The 27,222-nt window shown below is 41.3% G+C and overlaps 1 protein-coding gene across 3 annotated transcripts in view; it reads right to left on the reverse strand.

Moving 5' to 3' along the window:
- Window positions 1-496: 496 nt before the first annotated feature.
- GATB (glutamyl-tRNA amidotransferase subunit B) overlaps window positions 497-27,222 on the reverse strand; it is a 43,225-nt gene continuing 16,499 nt past the window's right edge. For all 3 annotated transcript variants that reach the window (XM_027721674.2, XM_039379880.1, XM_039379881.1), the window contains 11 exons: window positions 27,028-27,141; window positions 23,830-24,028; window positions 22,722-22,844; window positions 19,640-19,753; window positions 18,515-18,599; window positions 18,107-18,151; window positions 15,979-16,168; window positions 9,306-9,439; window positions 8,829-8,907; window positions 3,241-3,375; window positions 497-953 (listed from right to left, as the gene is read on the reverse strand). In XM_027721674.2, the coding sequence (XP_027577475.2) occupies window positions 801-953; window positions 3,241-3,375; window positions 8,829-8,907; window positions 9,306-9,439; window positions 15,979-16,168; window positions 18,107-18,151; window positions 18,515-18,599; window positions 19,640-19,753; window positions 22,722-22,844; window positions 23,830-24,028; window positions 27,028-27,141 (1,371 nt within the window). In that variant the 3' untranslated portion in view covers window positions 497-800. The remainder of the gene's footprint in view (window positions 954-3,240; window positions 3,376-8,828; window positions 8,908-9,305; window positions 9,440-15,978; window positions 16,169-18,106; window positions 18,152-18,514; window positions 18,600-19,639; window positions 19,754-22,721; window positions 22,845-23,829; window positions 24,029-27,027; window positions 27,142-27,222) is intronic.

Raw genomic sequence — 27,222 nt, forward strand, 5'->3', positions numbered from 1 at the left:
TTCTCACGATCCTTGTGGGTCTGTGATTCTACTTGTTCCTCCCTAAGTTGTGCAGGGCTGGCAGAAGCACATCTGCTGATGCCAAACTGGATTGCGACCCTCAGAGAAGGGCTCAGGCACATCCCTCAGGCACTCCTGAGAACTGAGAGCTGTGAGCAGGCAAAGCAGATGTTTGGGTACATAGCTGGGAGGAGGAGAGCAAACAATCTGACACACTGGGATGCAGGCACTTCTATCTGTGGCACTAGCCTCAGGCACACACTTAAGCAGCTAGTGATTTCATCCCTTCCCCATCCCTCAGAAACCAGGAAGAATGATAGGAGGGAAATTTTTTTCCATTCTGTTAGGCATCAAGGCAGACGTGGTCTTCTAGGCGTTTTAATCATTGTTATGAGTGTGCTCACACTAATTCACAGTGAGTTACTCGTGTGCACCACCACACTGAGTATTTGAGATCTGTGAATTTTCCTTCTCACAAACAGGCAGCCAGAAAAGCTGAGTTTGCACCCGCTTTATTAGAAAACTAACCCATACAGCTTCAGCTTTCTGCATACTCACAGACACTCCTGGGAGCCTGCTTCCCAGGGCTGTGTGGAAATCACATTTCCAAATGCCACATCAAAGTGAAAGAGATGCAAATGGCTGTATCATCTGCTTTTCTTTGGCCCATCTGCCTTTGGCTGATTCATCCAGGGAAGGCTGGGACTTCGAGCTGCTTGAAGTAAAACCAACAAGCCCGATGCTACACGAGGAGACACCAAAGTGCATTTGCAGACAGAACGAAGCACATGTTTCTGTAGTCACTTGTGTGGTTTTTCTCTTGTGGCTACTTCTAGCTTCTTCTCTAATAATTGCTTCACCAGAACAGGATTCGACCGTCCTTGTGTTTCTCTTTGTACCAGGCCAATTAACTTATTTAAAACTTTTAAATTTCCTGCCTTTATCGCCATAACCTTAAAGAAAAAAAAGCAACAATGTTACAGGAATACTGAACATCTTCACTCATTCCCAGACAGGGTATGAATATTTTTGTCTTTTGGACTGTTGTGAGAGAACACTACATTTTGGGCTAAGGTGTTATTACTGCCTTCAGCTTTGCAATAAGCTCCTGCTCTGCTCCCATGAGAGAACAGCAAGTCCCCAAAGAAGCAGGGCCTTACAATTAATAAAAACAGCTCCTCTTATAGAAAGAGTCAGAAAACACTTTTGGATTTTAACAGTGTCTGCAACTTGAACAGCAACTTTCTGGAAAAGAGCCAGAGAAGAAAGATGGACTTTTCTTGCTAATAGGATCTACCTTCTTACTGAATATTCTAACAAGTAATTTGCATCAAATCATAGCCTATTTGATAATATTTGTGAGGTCCTTAAAGAACAGATGTAGGTGTTTTTGTAACAATGTGTTGCTTCCTTTAAGCACAGAATTCTTTGCAACATGACAATTAATTAACTGGTCAGAAATACAACTGCCTGTCAGACAGCAAGTGACTGATGCACAATCACTTGCAAAATTGCAGGGGCCATATTTAAAGGCTAAAAGGATCAGAAATGTCACCTCTGGGCATTCCTAAAGGAGAGCCTACTGCTGAAAGACAAGCATCTGGCCTTCATACTGCTTGTGTGGCAGGGAAGGCAATCTCTACATTGTTGGAGTTACTGAGTAGAACACAATAGCTGCCAACTAAACAGGATGTCATATTTGCAGATATTAAGGGAAGGGTTGTGAACATAGGAACCACCAACTGTGCCAATACCAAGCTGAAATGCAAATATTGCTACTTATTACAGTATCTGAATTTTTGTCAGTCTAAAATCTTCTTTGTAATGTCACACTATGGAAAGGACTCATTACTCCGGATCTGCAAGTAATCACCTATGTGGGGCAGAGCGCAGTGCAATCCAGATACTGCACTGTCATAAAGTGCCCAGTGTTGGCTCGAGCAGCTGTTTTTAAATTAGTTCATTCTGAAAAAAGTTACTCTCAAAACGCATTGAAACAGGAGTGTGGTTATGGATCTGCGGCTCCTGCACTTCCCAGTTGGTTCTATCGTCCCTTCTGTCCACGCCTGTGCTTTCCTACCAGCCTGAAAATACAGCAGCACTTTTATCAGGCTCTGCAAATGAGTCAGTCTGATGGAGGTCACACCGACCTACTGCAAGCTCATTTTCTTTATCAAAAGCTCTTGCAGAGCTGTTAGCATCCCCCAATGAGATCTGGAGTGGGTGGTATTGTTCTCAAAAGATGTTAATGTTTTTTTCCAAATGGCAAATGTAGCTAGACATTGTTTATATTAGAAGTAAGCTATTCACTTCTGCTTTTACATTTTTGCTCCAGAGAACATATAAGCACTTGTTTTCATTTTGCTTTTTATAAAGCAGATTATATAGACTCTGTCAAGATCCATTCCAACTCCTCCCCTTCATGAGCAACAAGGGCTTTTTTCCCTTTTTTCCAGCTCAGACCTTGTTAGACTGATGAGCCACACTGGCTGCTGTGTCTTTCCAAGGAGATGGGGAAGAGCCAACCTTCCCCTCCCCCCATCTTTCCTACTGCAGCATTTAAGTTGCTTCCATAGCCCAGCAGAACAGCAGAGTGGGCAGCAGCTCTGGAGCCACTGCTGCTGCTGCCATGGGGTCTGGCTCCTCCCCACCCCACAGCCACTGTCAGGCAGGACAGCGAGCTAGACTTGTCTCTTTGGCAGTGCATGGGGACAGGGACATGGCGAAGAGTCAGATGCAAGTAAAATTTCTGCATTGCCAGTTTCTGATGCATTCTCTAATTCTGTAACTAATATATGCCTTGCTGGCAGGTAACTTCAGTCTCCAGCTTCAGAACAGTTTAGCAGTGTTGCCCCAATATCACAACAGATGACACAAAAATCAGAGGTTTTTGTCAGGTGGCAGGGTCAGGTTAATGGCAGTACAGCCAGAGAGGGACGGGGCTCTGTAGTTTTGCTTTCCTACATTAAAGTTTTAAGGTCTTTCAGAATGACTTAGCACATTAGCCAGACTGATAATTTCTTCTGCTGATCATTTTGTGCAAGCTTCAATTTCAAAAAATCCACTTAGTAAAATAAGAAAGGAGAAGAAAAGCCTGATAATATCTTGGCAGCAGCTTTACTGCTCTGGCTCTAGAGCTCAAATGCCATCAAAAGGGAAAAAAGAGAGAGGCCATTTTAACGCCCTTTCAGTGCCACAGACTGCCACAGTGCAGAAGGTTCCTAGCACCATCATAATCACCTCATTTTCTTGTCTATCAATCACTGCCTGGCAGATCTGTTCGAGCTCTTTTTGATCCTGTAACAGCTGAAGTTTCTGTTCTTTAACAATTTCAAGAGGAGTCTTCCCTTCTCCCTTCCACAATTCCGCAAGCACCTGAAAATCACAATAAAGTAGCAAAGGTCAGTGCCTTGATTTACCAACATTGTTTACATGCAGTATTTCAGTTACTGATCCAAGAAGCTAGATTTTAGTTAAAGCAAGAGCAGATTGTCTAAACGAGAACAAACCCAAGATTTAATCCTGTGCCTCTCTGAAAGAGCCCTTGTACTCTCCCCCTCCTTTTCTGCATCCTGTAATAAGACAAAGAATCATCACTTACTGCACGAGTACAGGTTAATGGTTCACCCCTGGTGCTCTGCAGCCTCCCACAGTCCTGGGACCCGCCTGCTGCTGCCAGTGCCAGTACATCTCCAAAGATGTTTGCTGAGCACAGCCCCGTGTGCCTCGCTGCACGGAGAGGGGCCACCCCAGCAGAGACTGGCACGGACTGCAAGGCTGCTCCTCCAGCAGCACTCGTGCTCATCTCACATTATTCACATGAACTGCCTGAGAGCAGTGAGGAAATGCACCTCCATGAGCAATGGCTCTACCCGAGAATGACGATTAGCTGACTATTGTACCAAGTCCAATCGCAGGTAACTCATCCCATTACCAGGCCTCACCAGCAAGCTGTAATGAGGATACATATGACAAAGCAGAAGAAAAATGGTGCCAAGCAGAATGAATGCAGCAGTTCCAGCCCACCTATGCATCATCTCCAAGTACCGGACTGCTGGGCAAACCCAGGCCTGTGGAATAATCACTTGTTAATGCTAGTGTGTTTTCCTACACTGCAGCAGGGCTATTGCCCTGGAATACACTTGAGAGGAGAGAACATTTATAAAAAAACAATTTCCTTGGGTAGTCATTTTCTGTATTCCCTTTGCTCTTATTTCAGGGCTGTGGGAGGAGAGTAAGAAAACCTTTATTAAAACAGCTCCTTGAAGTCCATCCTGAGCTGAAGTGCCATTGCTGTGTCCCAATATGGAAATGGATGCCATGTCAACATTTCAGCATTAAATATTCACTGTAGGATGAAGAAGAGTCTGGGAGGAGCATTCAAATTGAATGTTAAATAATTTGCAGGGCAGTAGGAGAACTTGGGAAAAAAGAAGCATGTGGGTTGGTATTTTAACTACCCCAGCAATTTTCTTCAGCTTGACAAATTTTCTGGTACAAAAGACTTTCAGTTAAAGAATTCTGTAGCCACAACACGTATTTAAGAACCACGCATTGATACAATTCCTGCAAGAGGTGATTTGTTTGCCAGCAGTACCCCAAAGCTTTTTATGGGATCTTATCACTCTTCTGGAGACCTTGTGACAGGGTAATGATATGCTGCTGCACTGTGGAAGCTCCATCTTAATTTTTCCCTGTTAAGAGGGTTAAAGGCAGATCATGATACTGAAGTTACCTATAAGCAGGCAGAGTTACAACTGCTGTAAGTAAAGCTTTCAGATGTTTATACTGAATAAATCAGTGCTGTATATGATGTCTTCTACAAGATCTTCCTTGTAGTGCAGTACTTGGAAGTCATCATGCCAGTGCTACCTGCAATACTCCTAGAAAGAAATACACTACATCCAACAGAGATTCAGCCTGTCTGAGCCTCTTGCTTTTATTTTTTTTTTGTGGCTCTCCATTGCTACCCCAGGCAGCCCTTCTGCTTCTTCCTCGAGGGACTAGGCAGGAAGCTTTCTGTCCTCTAGGCCTCCCAATGCACCCATACTGTACATCATCCTCAGAGTGAGCCCTGTCCTCATTGCATAGCACAGCCCATAGCAAACACCCTGGAGAGTGGAAGTGCTGCACAAATCAGGAGTGGACAGTGAATAAACCCTTTCAGTCTCCTGGAAAAAGGCAGATGGGATTTTTAGGATGCCATGGGCTGCAGGAGGGGGAAATCTGCAACAAACAAAATCTACACAGCCGACCACGGCAGAGTTATCCAGGAGCAACTCATACATCAGGCTGACTTAGAGCAGGGGCAGGACAGCTCGACAGTCAGAGATCCAGCTCTGATTCCCTGTTATGCCTATGCCAATATTTCCTGGCACTGAGAAAAGCTTGGCCATTAAAGACCTTGAAGGCACCAGATTTTCCCTGTGTGACAGCTGCATCATGTGTACTACTCCATTTGGTAAAAAGCATCTCCACTTAGCTAGTAGAGCAACAATGTTATCAAGGCCCTTGCTTGTTTACAGGTACGTAGGAAAGCAGAAAGATATGTGGCCAAGACCTGTCAAAGATGCACTTTTTAAAAATGTGTCTCTCCACTTGGCAAGGAGCATGAAGCTAAAGAAAGCAGTTTAAAAAAAATGATTTCAACTCATTTACACAAACTGCCCGCACCAGCACAGGAGGATCAAATTATGAAGTCTCCAGAGCCAAAATGTGAATTTCAGGTCTCATTTCCATTACTGAAATCTCAACAGTTTCTACTATTGATTCTTGCCTGAGCATGATTAGATTTTAATAATGTTCTGCAGTTTCTACCCATGCAGGCACAGCAGCATTGGTCAAGATGAATTAATCAGGACTTACATGTCTGGCTGCCATGGGCATCATATCAAACATTTTGCAACTGGTGAACGTGCCAGCTGACTGCTGTGCCTAGGAACGCTCCAACTGGAAACCCTATCTGCAGTGATTTGCTGCCAAGGGTGGGAGGAAGCAGCAGGCAGCACCACTCGAGTCAGTCCTGTGGGCATCTCTCATTTCCAGTGACGGAAGCCTTGATGTCTGGCAGTTGTCCCTCAGCCTCTCACAGAAGTGAGGGGCAGGCTGGGTCCAGTCCTCCAGATGGTATAGCCGTAATTGTCAAAGCAGATGGTTCAGTTTAGGTTTGTGTACTGTACTCATTTCCTTGCCATCTACTTTAAAGCGGGAGTGCCCAGTGGGTCTTTTGAAGTTATTCCTATGTGGGTGACCTATGCAACTGCAGAAGCCAGCAAAACCTGGGCTCTGCTCTGTTCCATGGCCTACTGGGGCAATGATCCCCAGTGAACTCATGACAAGGGTGTCCACACGGAGTTGCTCCAGCATGGCTCTTGGCAGCAGAGGAAAGTTTCTGCTTCCCTGGCCCAGGAACCAGCCTCTTCCCACAATGCCATAACTCAAAGGCAGGTCTGTCATGCCAGAGATGCACTTGCTGCCATCCAGGCAAATAAGGAGTGAGGCCCCATCTCAGAGACACTCCCCATTGGACTGGTTTCAGCCCTGGGTGAGCAGCACTAACACCTCCCACTGTGGGCTTCAAAATGGTGCCTCTGTGGTGGGCCACAGCTGCCCCGATCCAGGACATGCTCCCCCCACATACCTGCAACACCCACAGACCTGGAAGCTGCTCCTGCCTTTCCACAGGCACACTAGCCTGGAACTGCTTCAGAGACCTCTGGAGTAGGACACTGTATTTGATGGCAAGTTGGGCGTGAGCTGTGTAATTACCAACATGGTAATTATGTGAGTACACGGTGCCCTTTGCTTGGCACATGCATCCCACCATACAGTGCTCTGTGTCTACAGTCAGTGCTCACAGCTTTTATCTGCCTGTGTTTAACTGCCTTACACAGCAGAGACCGAACACAAAACCTTTTAAAAAATTTAAGCCTTTAACAGCTTCCTGCAGCGAGCACGTATGTGTACACATGTCTGTGCACTCACCCCATCCAACCCTTCCATCCTCTCCTGTTGGATCTGTGTCTGCCACTGCACATCATGCTCCCCCTCCCCAAGTACTGCAATTCATCTGCTGGTGTGTATATATAGCCTTTTCTGCCCTCGGGCCAACCAGCATCTCTGCCTACTGCTGAGAATTGTTATAAACATTTGTTACTCTTCTGACATCCAGGCAACCAAAATACTTTTCTAAATGTGGCAAGGTTTCTGCAGTCTGATAGCATCATCACTGGGTGATGGCAAACAGTGCTGTGATTTCTCTGTGTCCAATTTCAGAGCACCGAGGACAACACACACATTACAAGGAGTTGGTAATTAAACAAGAAATGCATCTCTGAAATTCTTGACATTTCATAACCTGTCAGAAGTGCTGGCACACAAATATATCACAAGGCAGAAAACTTCCACAGAAGAGCATTAGTACCCTATCCCTACCTCCACAAGGAAAAGACTTAGGACTGGAGTTCTGAAGCTTCCCTTTTAAATGCAGACACCAAACTGATGGGTGTGCCACAACCCCTCAGGCACAGAACTGCTCTGCATTCCAATGCTTTTCCTATTAATACTTTATCTCCTTTTTCAAGCTTTTACTTTTCCAATACAAAATTTCTAAACACACATGCCTGAGGCCAGGCACTTATATCCCTATTTATGACACCTGTCTTATGCAGCTGGCTATCCACAGAAACAGACCAACAAAGAGGCCAACTTAATTAAGAACTACAAGCATCTCCAAAAAAAGAAAACAAACCAGAAATTTTAAAAGTCCCCAAGTAGGGTAAAGAGCCATGTTTGCAACAGTTACACTTGGTTTATAACAATGCAAAAAACCCCTGAACTGACTTCAGTACTATTCCAAAGTTGTACTTGGATTTAATGGATATGTGTTAGATAAATGGAAAACTGCTCCATATCTTTCAGGGCGTCAAAAGTTTGAAAGCAGTTAAGGCAAGTTAAATGTCTTAATTAATAGTTTCACTGATAAACACACAAACAGGTCCTAATTGCATTTATCTAGAGTACAATAATTAGTCTGAAAAGACAATGTATTCCACATAAATGAGCTGGCAATAATTTAAGTTGAATGATTAATTATTCCTCATCATAAAAACCCCCAAAGTTTTACTATAGACACAGCAGTCACTGTATCCATCAAAACCAGTTCACAATTTTAGACATAGATCATGAAGAGCTGATTTTTCAGACTGTCCTAAGCAACACGATATTTTTAAAAAAAACGAGCTGTACCATCTTTACTTGTGTGAGAGGTTCATAACAGCACTTGCTCAAAGAGGCAAGGATAAAAGAAAGGCCAGACCTCTCCCACTTCTGACCCAGGGGTACACCAAAGAAGAACTGTTTTTGTGACTACACTCAGGTGAATTATATCCTTTTCCACCTGCTAATGCTTGGGAACCTTACTGTCCCTTAGTACGTAGTAAGTGGTACTCTCAGCTTAGCTGCAAGCCATGGATTAGCTCCCACTGACCTTTCACTCAGGTCTGACTTGAACTGTGAAACTGAGATCTAGTGTCTGCTCTGTTCAGAAGGAGGATTTATTTAAGTGACTTCAGTTCACACTGTTTAAGTCTACTATTTGGCTTCTATCCCCTTTTAACACTGAATATGCAACGTATCTGTAAGATTATAAACACACACAAGGCATTTGCATCTATTATATTATAGATACAAAATTTATCCTTCATCACCACTAAACAATTTCCTTCTGAAGCAACCACTGTACTGGTACACATTAATTATAAAATTGCTACACTACTGGAGTAAGCAGCCACAAATTCAGAGTACAGTAAAATCAAAAAGGTACTTACTTGCTTTGCTGCTGTAGAAGAAATTTCTTTTTTTTCTAGAAGGTTCAAAAGGTCGGCCAGGAGAAAAGAACTGACTGGGCTAGGGAGAAAGGGAGAAGTTACCTCAGAGAATAAGGTGATGTCATATATCTATGCTACTGTTGCTTGCCTAAAAATCATACAAGCTGGTATTTTTCCTCATGTTACTCTATGTTCAAGTTTGGTATTTGAGATAGCCTACTATGCCTTACCATCATCATATTCTAAAGTCTGAAGACTGATTACAACTCTTAACTACATGGTCCTCTTCTCTGCAACATACTTGTTTGACTCCATTCGGGGTGACAGTGCCAAGGCCTGCGCAGCATTGCCTGGTGTAACAAACTTCACAGGTAACAACTAAAGCAGCAGTGGGCAAAGGAGTGACGTGGTATTATTCATGGCTCTTGAGAAAAGGATCACTTTTGTTTCACCAGTGTATGAATCACAAAGACTGACCTTTCCTTTACTGTAAGGGAATGTTGTTTCAGGTAACTGAGAAGGTTATTCAGAACCCAGCCGATCACTCTCTTTGGCTTCATTCGGGTCTGTTTCACCACATTTTCATAGAATTCTGCTAATCCATCTTCATTCTGTTTAAGAAAAGTTAAATGCATCAGAGATACCAGAGTGCAAACATGATTACAGAATCAGAGAATCACAGAATCATTAGGGTTGGAAGGGACCTCTGGAGATCATCCAGTCCAACCCCTCTGCCAGGGCAAGGTCACCTAGAGCAGGTGACACAGGTTACAGGTTACAACTAATTATACAATTACACTCGGCGTATAAATGCTCAATCCTGAAGTAAACTTCAGTTGTAAATTCACTGCAAAGGCACAAAACTTTGCAGAAATTTTATTAACATAACAGCAAACGAACTATCTTATGCCTAGAACAGATACACAGAGCTTATCTGTCAGCCTGTCTGCTTCAGTGGAACTTCCAACAAATGAGTGATCACTTTTCTCTTAACACCTCCCTAAAATCAGCATTTGGGGAGAACCTTTCTCATCTTCTCCTGTGTTTTAAGTATGTATAATGCTAGAAAATGCAATGCTGCCATCTCACATGTTGTCATGCTACCTTTTACCACAAACAGATTTTTCCTGAAACTGTCTACAGATACTTCACTCTTGATGTTGCAATCACTTCTATTTGTTTTGGATGGAAGGAGTAAGTGTAGCTTGCATTTACCCTTCAATGCTATGGAAAGGTCATACTGTAAGAAGCAGGGGTTTATTCTACCATTTTTTTTCAGAGAAGCTATGTAAGCTTTTCCATAGCACCCTTAAATGCTCAGAAGATATGACAGTAGGGGATTCAATTTATAGCCTAAGTGAAATCCGAGATTGTTTTTAGAAGAGCAGATACTGCACAGTCTGTTGAATGCTGTGGTGTTTGTCATCAAGCTATTGATGGATCTTTAACTGCAGCACAGAACTCATTAGGTTTACTGAAGGCTGAAGAAGTATGAAGTGGCAGCTCCTACCTTTTCAAGGAGAAATCCAAATCCAGCATGCCACTGGCCTTCTGCAGTGTGTGGCACAAACACACAGGAGGACAAGGCAGCTCTCAGAAGTTGAGAGGTAACAGTTTAGAGACAGCCAAGGAGCTATTCTAAGTATAGTCATCACAGCAAAAACATTTCCCAAGCACATACTGACTGCAGCCAGATCTTGGAACGGTTATGAGCAAAAAGAGTGCAGGGTACACACTAAACCAAAGCCTGAGTTCTCCATCCACACGCATCCCATCAGTCTCATATGCCCTTGCTTTTAAAGGCCATTTATTGCCATAGCAGTACAGAATTTTAGACTTTCCCTCTCCAAACTTTCACAACACAAACTTCCAACAGCTCTGGATACCACATTTTTCATTGGTAATGATGTATGGTTTTTGAGAAGACTGCAAACTACTGCTCTCTGTTCTCTGAAACAGAACAAAATGTACTTAGATTAATGTCTGATATGCTGTAAAACTGGTGTTTTACAAATCAGACCCACCCCCTTTACCTTGAGACCATGAGGAAAGAAACTAAGTTCTCAGCTTAGGAAACCATTGAGGTCTTTTGTGAACCAAGGTAAACCTATATCTATATAAGACATACAGATGTAATTCTCTTCTCCAGTGCTCTTACTAATTTAACTAGCAGTTACTTTGTAATCAAATTATGCAAAACTAAGGCTAAACAGACTAGAGGAACAAATTTGGCTTTAAAAAAAAAAGTAAAGGAATTACCAAAGTACAGTAAACTTGATTAAAAACTGTGAGTGTGTTAAGTGGAATTACTAGAATGATGCATTGCCAAGTACTGTACTCTTTCTAATTCACCTCAGGATTCAATAGCACAAACAAACACTGATTATTTAAACAGTGGGTTCCCTTACACAGAAACACCTGTCCAATTTAGATAGGAAAAAGTTAGCTAGTATAAATGCTGGTTTCTTTACACATGCTGCAGAAGGCTTTACAAACACTCCAGGCAGAGCAACTCTAGCTACAACATTATGCACAGGCAAAGAATGTCTGCGGCTGCCAGATGTCTGAATGCAGCTACAGAGCTCAGATGCAGCATGTCCAACACTTCCATCATGTACAGGCTAGAGAGCGGATCCCTACAAGTGGGCACATTCAGATTTCTGGATACCTACAGCCTGGCTGGAGTTACAGCTCTGACCCTGCTGCCAGACCTTTGAAAACTGAGGACAAACATACCCAGTCTTCGCATTTTAATCAGATGTCTTCCAGGCAGCAAGCACAGAAAAGCCCAGAAAAACTCAAGAGAGGCAGACTTACATATGCTACCAGGTCTAGGAACCCCATACTCACTACTTGCACACACAAAACCAGACACATTTCCCAAAATTCCCTTCCATTTGTTTTAGGTTTTTTAAAGTGACTTGTCATTTTCTATAGCCAAGGAGTAGGAAAACCCAGCAGTGTTAGACTGAAATGAATAAGGCAGAATGTCAAAACATCAGAATGACTGACAGAAATGAAACATTTTCCTTATTTTCTTGTCATATTAGAAAAAATGTAGGCATAACTTGATTAGCTTCCATTTCTAGATACTGTACTATGTGAACTTAACTTTAATTTTATATTTTGGTCAACTTCCTTCATGCCAAATTCACTCCAACTACCAACACATACACACCCCTGCCCCTTGCAGTAGATCTGCTCTGAAAACCACTGCAGCACACTCTAACATGCTGGATTACAGGAGCGCTAACTGCCTGATCTCTCTTAATTCTGAATACTCTATTTTAATCTTCATAGAAAGAAAACCAGAAATCTGGAAAAGCAGCACCATGTATGTGATCCAGGCCCCCTCAATGCTCCCATTACACACCAAATATGCTGTAACTTATTCATTACAGTCTCACTGGCATGAAATCTGACATACCAGTATTTCAACCAGATGCAAATTTCTTTTTAAACATGGTTTAAAATGATCATTTCATAGCACTGAGATGTCAAAAACCCCTAGTGGGTGGAGTGATTTCAGACACCTTTTAAACAGCCTGAAATAATACTTTATTTTACCAAATACCATGGGTACAATCTTTGGGGACACTGGGACTGTAATGCAAACTTATGCTTTTAAAGATCAGTAGTGTTTCCCAAAGAACTGAAAAAGAAAACTACCTCAATGTTCACAAATAAAATGTCATTTGTTGCTTTGTTATTCCCATTTTCACCATCACAGTTCCAACAATAAACAACTGTGAGGTAATAACTGCTGCAAAAATGTGCAAGATTGTCAGGGGAAAAAAAAAGCAAACCAGAACATGTAGCAGATAAGCAGAGCAGTTAAAGAAAGTTCAAACTTTTTCCTAAAGCTTCTTATAAAATGATTTAAATTCTAAAAAAAAGCATAAGTTCACCTGCATGCCAACATGTATGAGAATGGCATGTCATAAAACAAAATGGTCAAAACCAACTGCTACAGCAGCCCACTTCTGCCTGTTTGAAGGAGTCCCAACGTAATTGTTCCACCAAAGCAACTAGCCCAAGCAGAACAGTCAATTCTATCTGAGTGAGCAGAGGAGTGGTAAATGCACAGGAAGACTTGGAATTCACATGAGAAAGAAAGTGATCATACTGGTTTTTTCTCATGCTGTACTGTGACAACTGATCTATTTTCTGTTTGGACCTCAGCATGCATTTAGAAAACAAAATGTCACATTAATACAGTAATGTCTATGCAAATATATCTTATTTTTTACTCAATAAGAAGCAAGACAAAAATGTTATAATACCATAACTGGCAAAGCTGTCAAAGATCCTTCTTGACTGATGTATTTGCCAGCTTACCAGTTTACACAGCAAAGCAGAACTTGCATGCAGAAATTGAGTACCCAAATACTATGGAGTGTACATGGCTCAAAGAATTGTATCCTTATGAATAAGAATAGCTCTGCATGAAGAAAAATCAGAAACATCATTTATTTTTGCAATTTATACAAAACTGTCAAAAATTTAGCAGTTTACACTTAAGACATTTCAGATTTAAAGATATTAAATAGGCTACTCCTTCCACCGTGTAATTAGGCAAAGGAGGAGTCTCAGTTTCTCAACACCACAGTATGTACAGGCAGCTACTGTGTCCGAGAACAAAGCTCAGGAAGCAAGCTCGGAAGCCAACCTGCACGCTGGAGTTTGTTGGAGGGTGTTGTTTTACTGTAACTCTGGCGCATAACGCTTTCTCTAACAAGTTGGTGCAGAACAGACTTTGCATTTTAGAGCCATCCCTCCACAACAGCCATTTATTTAATGAGCACTCCTGGGCGCTCTAACCTGAACGGATGCTCATTAGATTTGTGCATCTGGCCCTATCAGCAATCTCCTGCAACTTCTGATGCAAGCTGAACGCAGCAACGCACACACCGCTTTCCCATGAATAAGGTTAACTAGTCTCCCAGTGAACAGGCAAGCAACTTTTATGGAGAGGATACGTGCTGACACTCTAATGCACAATAAAAGGAGACCCGCAATGAAGAACGCGTTCACTTCATGCATTCAAATGGATGCATTATCTTATTACAAGCCGAATCCCAAATTTCAGCTTGGAGCTCATTAATTGTCTTACACGTTGCAGAAAGGAAAAAAAGATAAAAGGGAAAAAGCAAAGGCAATAATGGATTTCAGAGAACAGCTGAAAGAAAGGGCAGGATGAGGCAAATATATAGGGCTAGTTGAGAGAGATGACAGAAGCCACACAGCAGAAGCCATCCATACTAGCAAACTGAAACCCACAAAAAGTGGGTTGATGCCAAGTGAAAGGAGTGGGTGTACTGGGCCCAGTTGGGATGGAGTTTATTTTCTACAGAGAGTGCTGCGTTTTGGATTTGTGACTAATGCAGTGCTGATAACACACTGGTGTTTTGGCTACTGCTGAGCAGTACTTTTTCCACTCTGTTCCCCACAGTGAGCAGACCAAGGATGGGCACAAAGTTAGGCAGGGACACAGTCTAGCCAGCTACCCCAAAATGACCAAGGTTATATTCCATGCTATGTAATGCCCTGCTCAACAAGGAAAACTGAGGGAAGGGGATACTGGGGGAGGTAATCAGTGTTATTGGCTGCAGACTGGCTGTGCATCAGTCCATTTGTGGGATATGGTAAGTGATTGCATTTGCATCACTTTTGGGTTTTTCCCTTACCCATTCCCTCACTTAAGTGTCTTTATCTCAAATAATGAGTCTTCTCATTTTTGCTTTTCCTACTCTCTTCCCTGTCCAACTGGCAGGGAAAATGAGCAAGCAGTTGTGGTGCTTAGCAGCTGGCACAGGTCAACTCACCACAGAGGGGAAGAAGAAGAAATCAGAAAGAAAAGGTGCAGGACCCATCTATCCTGTCTACCCCTATTTCTATTTTAATATGTGAGAAATATGCTGACATGAAAAAATGCATACATGAACAGGAATAGTGGCTGCAAAATCACATTTTACAGCTTATACAATGAAATAGAAAGGTAAGAACTACTAACACCTCTCGATACTATCACTGCAGTCTCATGACTCTGCTAAGACTTATGACTCACCTGCCCACCAAACAGAGAAACATCTGCAACTCACTAAAATGGCACAGCACCACAAAGGCAGTTTTCTTAACAGCTTCCTTCAGAATAAAGAACCATTTTCTTTCTGTAGAATCAGCTTCTGTACAAGTGTGTTAAATTACAGACACACAAAGAAGGGATATGAGGGAGTTATGTGCACTGCTCTCCCTCCATTTACAGTCAAAAGAAAGGAACTCCTCCAGAGGACAATTTAAAGTACTTACGGTTCTGCTCTGAGTCTCACTCTGAAAAAGTCCTTTTCCTTCTGTCTCCACTAATCATAGAGGTAACCAAAGCAGGACACTCTCCTAGTTTAGCTGGCTATGTGAAGTGTCTAATCTTTGGTGAGTATACTGGCCCCCTCTCCAGAGTTATCACTGGCAAAGAGAGATGTCACAGTTTTGTATTTAAGAACCTCAAAGTCCTTTACAATAATTTTGGAGGTTATGAGATTTTGCTGTCACTTCTGTCTTTATAACTGTATTTGCCACATCCTTTTCCTTCTCGTCCCCTCTTCTGAACCTACCCTTGGTAAAATGCACTGTGAGGTCAAAGTTGATGCTGTGCAACCATCTGGTGTATTTCCCAAAGAATAAATAAAGAATAAATAAAGCTGAACGGTAGATCAATGGGCCTGTGAAGCTGGAAGATTTAGATTTTGGATTTTGGTTTGTATTCGTCACATATGGTCAATGTGCCCAGCCTTGTACCAGGCCCAAAGACGAGGAGAAGGCACTTGCAGCCAAGGGTCTGTAACCAGAAGTTGTACATTTGTTGCAGTCAGTCACGGGCGCGTCGATGTGAGACAGTCAAGATCAATATTAAATAATAGTTATTTGACTGCACTTTGCGTGAGAAACACTTCTAGGCTCGTGGTGTCTGCTTTAATTTCTCCACCATTCTATGTATATGGCTCCTTGGTACAAAGTATGCATCAGACATACTTCCAAATAAAAACATCCACGAGGGCTGACAGCTGGTTAATACGACATTTGTAAATCTTTTCAAGAACTGTGCAACTTTGAAGTTTCTAAGCTTCTTTTAGCACTTGATCAATAGACCTACCAATAAGGCAAAGCTGTGTTCAGGAAGAATCCCATACTGTTCAACAAGCTTTTCCCTCTTCACACTGGGAAGGTCAGGAAGTCTCTCATGAATCCAATCAATATTTATCACTTGCTGCTGGTTCATATTAGCTGGCAAAGATTTTGCATCGTACAGAATCAATGGAGGAAGGTTTGGCTCTGGCATGAACCTAGTAAAAATGAAGAAAAACTCCCTTATAATTATTTTCACTCAGAAGCTAAACAACAAGGAATAAAATTTACATCACAAGTTTATACTTTCCTGAAAGTTGTATCACTCTTTCAACTAAACAAAATATTAAAAATTCATGACTTGGTATATCACTGGTAAGTAGAAAGGGAATAGGCCCTGAACTGCTGCAAAGTGTCTGTTTTCTTTCTTTGAGTATTTGCCATCAATTGTCAAAGAGTTCATAATAGAAAAGGGGTAATTAAAACTCTTCTGCACCCAAAATAATAAAAAACGCCAATAACACCACTAATAATAGATATAGAAATAAGACACTCCTTTTGGCACCCAGTATTAACTGTGGACCTGGACAAAAATGGGAGTGGACTGGCAGGAAGAACTCAGATTGACAGCCAACTGCCAGGAGTGATCTGGGCAGGTTGTAACCTTTTCCAGACAAACTTCAAAACTCTTGATGAAACCTCATGCTGTGCTAAAAGCAAAGTCACTGTGCTCAGCAGAGTGCCATCACAGAACAAAAGGCTCCCTTAAAGAGAAGGCCAATTCAAACTACTCAGATAACTGCGATTGAAGCAGAAACTTCACACTTACATGATCAAATGAGAGGTTCAAAACCATCGGAATAAAGGGCATTGGGCACCCTCTACATTTACTATAATATTTTCTATTTTAAATCTGCCTAAACATAGATTTTAAGTTTAATGTATAATGTGCAGCAGTAAGTTACATAAAAACCCCTGAAAAACACAGTTTACAGTTTAATACTGATCATAACATTAGCACTAGTAGTAAGTTTTATGGTCTTTATTTGAAATATCTTAGGCTCATCAGTTTTGCCTAGGTTTTAATGAATTTTCTTTTGCATTTATTCAAATTAGTCTTTTTAAATAAGCCTCATGCCAGCCCCTACCATAACAAGGAATTCACAAAATCATCACTGTTGCATTTCTACAAAAACACCATTTAAAAAGCAGATTTAAAATCAAAGTTTGTGGGATGTCTTCAAAGTCATTGCTCTGCTGTAGCAAGACCAGTGGTAGAATATACGCGGATCTAACAGGAACACAGAGATGCCAAAGCTAAGAGGCTTTGAAAGTTCTCCTGCAGAACTACAACTCCCCAGGTGGGAAGTGAACTCTGGGAGTAACAGGAAGACCATCTCTGTGATGCAAAGCTAGGGAACTACTAGGAGGATGAACACCAAGATGACCCTAAGCAGGTGTGCTGCTGCCTTGCAGTGTTGCCTCAGCACTTGTTCCCAGCAGCACTGCTTTCCAACAGGACTCATGCCTTGCCCCCTCGCCCTACAGCTAAATCCCTCTTAGGTGACCTGTTTATGGCTTGATGGTTGCCATCTCACTCTCGTGGAAGGCAAAGTACTTAGCAAGGTAACATCGTCATTATCTCTACAAAGATCTTCAAGGTAGAAATCTGCTTATGCATGCTGACACCTTTCAGTAGCAGTTAGGACTTTCAAGCAGCGATTGTGATCTATGATCACAGAATGTAAGTTCGGAGAGACAGGACCTGCCATCTGAAAACCATTTCCCTCAGTTTTTACTTAAAGCGGGAGCAATGCTGAACTCAGAATGTTCTTATGTTTTATGTCAGGCATTCTTAAGAATACTTGTACTGTCCACAAAGTAAACCTTCAATTTACCTACTTTGAGCTCAAGTACTCCAACTTAGTCTTTGGGAAATGTCCAGGGGTTTTAGCAGAGATGAGACACAGTTCTAGATCTGGACTGCTCAGACTAGCACTTACTTTGATAGGTCTCTGCCCCTTCCAGTGGAATGTAAACTTCCAATACATGCTTACTATACTGACTAACTTTACATATCCTTATTACAATGACTACACTTAAGAAATTTAATGAATTCTCAGTTCATGAAATGTTAACTTTATTTAAAAAAATACCGATAATCCTGTTTTCCTTCTTTGTCTCTCATTGGTACCGTGCACCTAAAATAAAAAGAAAACAAGTGTGGTAAGAAGTACCACAGAATTAGTTTTATGGCAAAAACACAAAACAAAAACTCTGCCTCATGAAGATCAGGAGAGCCTCTTAAAACCACTTCAAAGAATGTGTGCAAGTCATTGAAGAGGGCAGTCACTGTCACACAGACACTGCTTTAATGCAGCACACAATCTGCTGTGAAAAAGTCTCAGCTTTAAATTACTACCTGTGAGGAGACTATGCTTGTGAACATTACCTTTAGAAAACAAAAGCTGAGCAATACTGTATTACGTCTCCTGATCACGTCACTAAGTATCTGGGGCACTCTAAAGTGGCTATTCCCATGTTCCTCCAAAATAAAAACTCACCCAAGCTTGGAATCAAAGGCTCTTGTTTCATTCAGAATTGTTCCCCCATTTTCAAGTTCTTCAATTTGCCTCTGTATTTCATAGTCTGACAGTAAAAAAAGAAAAAAGAGTAAGCTTGTTAGACTACACTAATAGCTTTCATGCACTCCACTAATTCATTTTTCACTGCTACACAATAATGAAATAGTTTGTTGTTTTAACCTCAATGAAATCAACAGCAGTAGTTATAGGCAGAATTATCAGTCACTGTCTCTCTCCAGCACTGTTTCTTTCTTTGTGTGTTTTCCTCATCTTCTTTCATTTCCTTTAAATGGAAACCATTTTCTCCCAGGCTTTGCAGCCAAGCAATACGTTCCTAGTGACCTTGCAGTCACTCAGTTCAGTTTTCTTTTGGAGATGTAACAATCATCTTTTCTTGCTCATACCCAAGCTGCATCTGAACTTCACACACATCATGTACCATCCCCGGTGGAAAGCAATTCTCTCCATTGGAGGACACGAAACCACTGTTACCATATATCGGTACTAAACATGCTAGGAAGAGAGTTTACCTCCACAAAACCTGCACACTAACATGGTTGCTATTTCCAGAGTACCCTATACTAAGATCTGTTCTATCAGGGAGCAGCAAGAGTGGGGCTGCTCCATAAAGAGGGATAAACCAGGAGTCAAGAGTGACCAGAGCCCAGGCAGTGCCCTCACGGTCTGATACAGTCCCAGTCCCATCTGAACAGTGTGGGCAGGGGTGTGTGCTACTAACACAGGGCCCCTGACAGTCTCAGTCAAGGTGAGGGGGTGAGCCGAGTCCAGGGTCCATTCAGGGAGTTCAGTCAAAAGCAGCAGGAGTTAAGTCCTGATACAGGACTGGGAACGGGACTACAAAATAGGTCCAAGGTTCTTTAGAAGACAGGACTGAAAACTGGCACACCTATGATGTGGCAGCTCAGGCACAGCCTAAGCTTCAATGGGACTCCTGTACCCACGGGCAAGGTGCATGGAACAGACTCACAGGTGAAGCCAGTCAGGGCATTTAAAGCAAATTCCTGCATTTAGGAGCTGACATATTTCATCTCAGACCTCATAAAATATCTACGATGCTCTTGTAATTAAGCAACCACCATTTACCTACTGCTTTTGCCAGAAATCGTATGCTATTGATATTCTTCACTTCAGTCCTCACTCCATAAGGCTCTCCAGGGTGATGCACAGAAACATTGGCATCCACTCTCAGCTGACCCTCTGTAAAAGGAAATTTTATCAACAGAACCGTCTGCCCGGTACACTGGCATTAAAACCTGCATGTTATGTGCAAAGTATTAATAGTAGACTTCTCTATGTTCAGAAAGGAGCAACAACCATTTCATCACAGCTTTCTGCTTCTGATTCTACTTCAAGGCATTGCCTTGAATAATTCAAAATATTTCTGAGAATAATGCTTGTGCTTTTTAAAATTTTTTTTTAAAATCATGGTTCATAAATCCTCTCAGAAAACTGCATGGTGCAGTGCAGCACAGATCCTCTAAGCCATACAGTGAAAAGAGCTTCTGAATCACAGCTCTTAAATAAAGGGCAGAATTAGACAAGCAAAGTGGTGGATTGTGAGCTTCCATTCCTCTCAAAGCAGCACAAAAATACCTTTTAGAATTACAATTTGATGGATATATGCTATCCTGGCATGGTACACAAGAACTTAAGGTTATGTTGAACAGATTTACTAAGGTGTTCTTGGAAATTTACAGCTCAAGGACAAAATGTGAGAAGCGGTGGATTTTTTGGTAATTTTCTCCTTCTCCTTCAAGAAACTGCAATCTTACCCCCCAGAATGCCCCTGGCTGCCAAAAGCTGAAACTGAATAAAAAGTTTTATATAAAAGCATCCTGCAGTTTTAGTCCAAAATGGACTAATGTCCTTAGAGATCTTTAGTGACTCAACCACAACTAACTTGTAATTTTATCTTTCTAAGTATTGCCCCTCTAACAACATCCCTTCTGAGAAGAAAAGGCTTGCCACAGTTATCAACTGCTGTGAATAAACAAACAGTGGAGGTTGTATTACATTCTGGAATGTTAAGAAACATTATTTTTCCCACATTACACACCTGTAGCCTTTTCCTGTGTTGTTTTTTTTAATTTATTTTTTTATTTCAAATACAGATAAAAAGAAACAAACACCTACTATGTAGATACAGTGGCATTATTAATGAGAGTGCAAAATAGCTCAGTTAAACCTGTGAAGACAGCTATGGCTTCAGAATCCATTCCAGTCAATAGATTTAAATTGACTAGAGAGGCCTGGGTACAATTTGTAAGAGCAGGCTGGAGGATGGCACACTAATTTCCTCTGTCTTCATAGAGTCTTGCCAGACATGCAAATGAAGAACAAAGGTGTTGGAATGACCCAACATCTCTCTCAAGAGAAGTGTTGTGCATGTGCTCCCTTTTTGGGGTGAAACAAGTACTTGTTCCAAAAGAGGAACAGTCTTGTCCTGCCCTTGTTTTATTTTGAGACACAACCTGTTTCTACTTGGATGTACGCAGACAATATATTTGATTGTATATTGGATGTATTGTAGACAATAAAGTTAATCAGGCATAAGCAAAAGGAGAGCCAAGCTGCAAATGTTCTTAAAAAAAAAATAAATTTTTTTTTCCTTTAAGCCCAGCTTATTTTCCTTTCACTTTGCAATGAAATAATCTTTTCATCTGCTTGTTTTTAATGAAATAAAAACTGATAAAACTGGGCACTTGTCTTCCCTGTACATGCAAGTAGAATGAAGGTAAATTATGAGGATGTAAAGCCTTTATTTGAAAAAAAAGTAATTACAATGAGGGAAAACCACAACAGATCCTAAAACCTTCACCTTGAAAAAAAATCCAAATACTTTTAAAGCCATCTATCCTGGAAGAAAAATATTTCCAATACTCCTATAAAGTCAGAAATCTCTCTGTGATAAAAGGTATCATCATGCAATTTCCAATGGCAATCTCAGGGCCAAATTCAATAGTTATAAATCATGGTATATATTTATGCCCACAAAGGCCCTTGAAGAAGCATGCAAACTGTCTGCTTAATATTGACAACCATGCCTCATTTGATATGAGAGACACTACTGTGAGAAAAGATTCAGAGAAATAGATAATGTCTAGCAATTATTATTTCCGCCTACACTAAATTAAATTTGCATCACTAGCCAACATTTACTGGATCCCATTTATTGGGTGATACATGGGCCACTCTGACTCAGTTCTCTAGGAGACATCCACTTGTATAATGGACTGAATTTGTTGCCAGACAGTGAGGCCAACTGTCACAGGCAAAAATATAGCTTACACTGTGAACACTAATAAGCAGCTGATAATTATGTGTATGTGTGGAGGGGATGAATGCCTAAACCCATACTTTTGGACTCTCGAGCAGAAGCCTGCTGTATGCCAGCTGTAACCATGGGCTGGTTGTAAATTTTGGTAACATTAGGACTGAGGAAAAATGGCATGACCTGAATTTTCCAGTTAATAGAAACACATGAGACAGAATCACCAGTTAGGAGGCTGAACACAGGCTATGCTTCTGCAAAAGCAGAATTAGGGCCTTAAAGTTTCAGAAAGAGCCGGTGCCAGAAACAGGGGTTCCTACAAGAGGAAGCAGGTCTCAGAAAGATAGGTAATCTTGTCTAAAATTAACCCCAGCACCATGTCTGCGTCATGCTGTCATTTACTCCATCCCATCCACAACAGCAGCCCAAGTTTACTTTCTACGCTGATTTTATGACTAGCTGAGACCTAAAAGACAGCTTAGAAGATGGATCCATGGTCCCACTACTTTGTCCCTTAACTTCCATACTCTACAATTAATTCCTACTACGGATCTTCTATGCTGCAGTGCTGTGGCAATCAAGATGGAGACAGACAGGGAGAAGCACCACAAGAACCCTGGGGACATTTCTTCCTGCCTAGGTTTATTCTGTAAAATTACCGTGTGAGGAAATATAACATCTAGCACGGCAAAGCTCTGCAGACAAAGGCAGGCCTATAAGGAGACCTGAAGCATGGCAGACACTAGGACAGACTCTGAGGACTGTAAAAACAACAGCTACAAAAGGCTATGCACTATAAACAACCACAGAGCAAAATAACCAGAACCTGCAAAACTCCCGCAAATGCAGAGAATTACTGGTGACAAAGAAACATGCCCTTCCCCCCTTCAGTACCTGCCATGACTGCCTGGCTGCTCCCAAGTGTTTGAAGAATGAGCTGAAGCTCTCTGACTGCTGCAGCTGCTTCCTCCCCACAGCACATATCAGGCTCCATGACAACTTCCATGAGACCAACTCCTATCGGGAAAGAGACAGGAGATTTTCAACAACAGCTTTTGATCTTGGCAACTGGATAAACACGGGAGAGAACTTGGGCTTTTTTCAAAACAACCAAACAACCAAACAACCATATACCCCCATGTATTATTTAGTAACTGTCACTATGGGCCTAGCTGCAGACTACTATAAAAACTTTTCCTCCTTTTTTTTAAAGTAACAAACCATAGACAATCCTCCATCCTTTGATCACATGCAGATCAGAAGGACCCATTCCTCTTCTTTCTCTAGAAGAACATTTAAAGCTAATCGAATTCCAGATTCAGATTTATTTATCTTAAACTAATTTTGGAAATGACAGAGCTGTAAGTAGATGTAGTCTAAATTTTAGCTTCAGAACCTAGCTTTCAAAGAATATGAGCAGGTACAGCCCTTAACTTCAGTGGACACCCGAGCACTATGTCTCAGTTAGCCAGGCCAGTCAGGTTGCTGCCCATGTTGTGTGCTAATTTGGATCTCTTCATTTACAATTTCCGAGTTAAAAGAGAAAATTTACATTTTTTTCAAAGCTAATAATTAAAAGAAATGTCTGACTCATTCAATGACAAATTCCCACAGCTGCTCCTTCTATATACAAACTTGATTCCCTAGGTCTGTGATATTTTACTCTTTTTTTAAACAAGACATACAGTGCAAGAGTTTAAATAGCTCAGTGGTTTTATGTGAGCGACACATATAGTTTTGAGCAAACTGGAGCCAAGAGATTTCCAACTTGCTATTGCCGGTTGCCATCAACCAACAGCAATGGGAAAGGTCCACTGGCCATTAAAAAAAATCAAGTATTCATCTGCTTCTAATGTAACAGTCATTTTGGTGAATTTTTACTTGAAAAGAGAGAGATATAAGGCTGTTTTTATTTTTTGCCTGTTTCCTGTCACCCATTTACCTTTAAAGACTCATCTTACACTAAAAGGAGGAAAAAAAAAGGAAAATAATCCAAGCCTACCAGCCCTGTTCAAGTCCACGAGAGTCTGGCTCCTTGTGTCATCATGGAGACTTTTTCCACTGTCTTGCTCCAACTGAATTTGTTTAATCCTCACAGTTTTTGTCACCATCTGGCTCATCTTGCTGTCTATGCAGAGACTGTACGACAGACTTCCATTCACCGCAATAGGAACTCTTTGCTGAGTGATTTGATAGCCAGCCTGTCAACAATATTAGCTTTATATTCAAATGAAACATTCGGTTTTCACAAAGCAGTGTCATGGCCAAGTGCAGATATTATTGACTAAGAACAAAGTTGAAAATGCAACATCTTCCATAGGACAGAACACATGCACAAGTAAATTCAGAAGTTATTTTCCTTAGATGGAAAGGAAGCAAGCTAGAAGATGGGTCTAGAATTCAACGTAACTGTAAAAAGCTGTAAGTCTGAAAAAATAAGAGCACTCCTCAATTCAGGTAAGCATACACACCCTACTAACGCTGAAATAATAAATAATCAACTGCACAATCTCTTGCCAAGGATGACAAACTTCTCAGATACTGCCCTGGAGCAGGAAATGGACTGGAAGAGGTTCTTCCATGCCTGTGGTTCCATGACCATGTTAAATCTTGTTTGAAGCCAGTTACTGTACTTCCATCCCCAAGCTGGGACTATCACTCATCCTCCCAACAGGCTGAATATCCGTCCCTGTTTGTTCTGAACTGCATCATTAGAGGGAAGGGGTGGGGCCACGGAAATCAAGAAAATGAGAAAACTCAATGTCATTAATGTAGCAATTTAAAAGACAGATACTGCGACCCCACATAGGGCACACAGCTGACAAATGCCCGCTCATGCCTGGGACTCCACTCAAAGGGGAAGCTGCCGGCCAGAAAAGGGGCTGCCAGTGACAAGGTATTGATATAACTGCAACAATGTAAAAATACAGGAGTAAATCACTGACAGCTGAGGTGGGGTCCCCATCACTTCTCCTCACCTGCTCATGGCACTAGTGGTGAGAATTAAAAAAAGTCTGCCAGACGCAAATGAACTGGGAGGAGCATGTGCATATTTTGCAGGGATGACAAACTTACTCTGAAATGCGGAGATGGTGACAGGGCATTGGAATGGAGAACAATTGTCCGGCCCTGTGAACAGCTGAATTTATATATGCAACAAAGTGCATGACCTTCTGGTCATAATGACTATAAGAAAGATAAAATAACTGACTCTATGCAGCCTGTGCTAATCACACAGCTCTTCTCATTAAAATGATTTTTTAAAGCTTGAAATAGTGAGTGACAACAAATAACATGAATCCCATTTCCCATCAAAAGCCTCATTTTCAGGAGTAACAATAATCCCATTGTCAAATGACCCTAAGAGCTGGATTTATTTGTTCTATACAGCTCGTTAGCCTAAACTCTGCATCTTATTAAAGGGTTCCTGACTAGACTGTTCACTATGAAACGCAGGTCTGGCAGTTTATTGTCAGTACTTAAACTACAGAAGTCAGCCACCAGAATTATATGTTTCAAGACAATAAAATGTGTCAGCATCTCCCTGACCAAATTTCCATGCTTATATGACCAGAGGATCCTGTAACTCATGTCTGCAGACAATGGCAGCCCACTTGGTGCTCACACCTTCTTCCACCTCACTGTTCTCCTCTTAAGCACATGGATGCGGATTCTCACCTGTGAGAGCATTCATCCCTTATAGTTTCTATGTAGCAGACTGATAGAAGACATCACAAGAATATAAGAGATTGTTTTCAGTTTAACAGCACAGGCACTAAAGGTAGCCTGCAAACAAATCTGTTATGGTTTTGGTGTTTCCTTATGATGTGTAGAGGAATTTTGAAAGTCACGTTTATTTCCTGCTATTCACTTTTTTCTCCTTCAGGTCCTGAAATGGGCATTAAGATAGTTCTACAAGTTAAAAAAAAAGTATTGGCAATTCAAACTGCTAAGTTTCCATTTCACAGTCCGAGGAGATCACTACAGAGCCCCCAACAAAGAGCTCACAAATATTAGCAAACTTATCTCAAGAAACCAAATCAGAACTACAAGCCACAAGTTTCCAATGTAGAAGAGAACAGAACAGAAATCTCATCTTAGATCCAGGTCTCCACTTGCCAACTATAATATAATTCTCCTTCAAAGGTGGGGAGAAATTGTATTTGGAAAAGTTTTGTGTAACTACAAAATATTTCAAATGTCTGAACAAGAGTGGGAAAGAACGTAATTTGGTTAATAATACAGCATCCCTACACATTAATTGGAGACCTGAGAAATCTCCCACTCTGCTTCTCTGGATGTCTAAGACACCTCACCTAAAGAGAGAATCAGCTAACATGCCTGATTTTTCTCAGATAAAATAAAACCAGTTTTGGTTTTTTTACTGCAATCATCAGATCTTCACCCCAAAAACAGAGAAAGCAAAATTAGTGTCCTCCCTTTGACAGAGTGATAAACTGAACATTCAGTACAAATAAGCTGACAGATAAAAAAAGTTTAAAATTAGAAAGGTTTAATTTCATTAAAATAGAAAAAAAGGCGCGAACACTGCTGGATCCTGTTGCAATGACCAAAGTCAGGTTCTTAAATGATATCAATATTTCAATACATCCATATAAGTGCAGCAAAACACATTTGACTTCCAGTGACATCTTCTACCCAATACGAAAGCTACCAATAAAACATATTGCAAAGACTTAATTTCTCAGTTGTTTTTGTTTTGGTTTTTTTCATTTATTGGAACCATGGCTGAGGAAGTTTTGAAGGGAAATTAAATATTTTTAGGTCCCTAAGCCTGGGCAAAAAAGGGACTGCTATGTTTATCCCACTGAACCTGTGTTTGTTATACATTCACTTTAAAGGAAGGACTGTTATCAGAGTGCTTTTACCCTAACAGACAATTAGTACTAACCACCAGGAATGGACAACTTAAGGGACAAAGCAGCTCCAGCTCCCAATTCAATTACATTAAGCTACTGGAGTTGTGCAGCTAAGCACGGAGTCAGCAATCAGAGCAATCATATTCAATCAGTGAGCAGCAGGGTACAGCTGCCTATTTCATCAGGGCACAGCATCTGGAGTGAGCAGAGCACTGACTGAAAACAGAAAAAGCATCTCTTCACTCATGCCCCACTGCCATCCATGCTCCAGACTTGTCCTTTCCTACAGCTGCAGAGGGACCAGCTATATGCATACTTACAGGCAGATCTGCATAGAAGTAGTGTTTTCTGTCAAACAAGGACTTCTTGTTTATGCTGCACTTGAGTGCCAGGCCTGTCATCACTGCTGCTTCTACACATCTCCTGTTGAGAACCTAAGGAAACATGACACATGGATTTGCTCAGATATTCAGTATGTAACAAATGTGTCTCCCACACACTGCCTTACAAGGAGC

This window comes from Pipra filicauda, unplaced genomic scaffold (genome assembly GCF_003945595.2).
Source record: "Pipra filicauda isolate LSUMZ 115617 unplaced genomic scaffold, ASM394559v2 scaffold17_size4572894_pilon, whole genome shotgun sequence".
NCBI lineage: Eukaryota > Metazoa > Chordata > Aves > Passeriformes > Pipridae > Pipra > Pipra filicauda.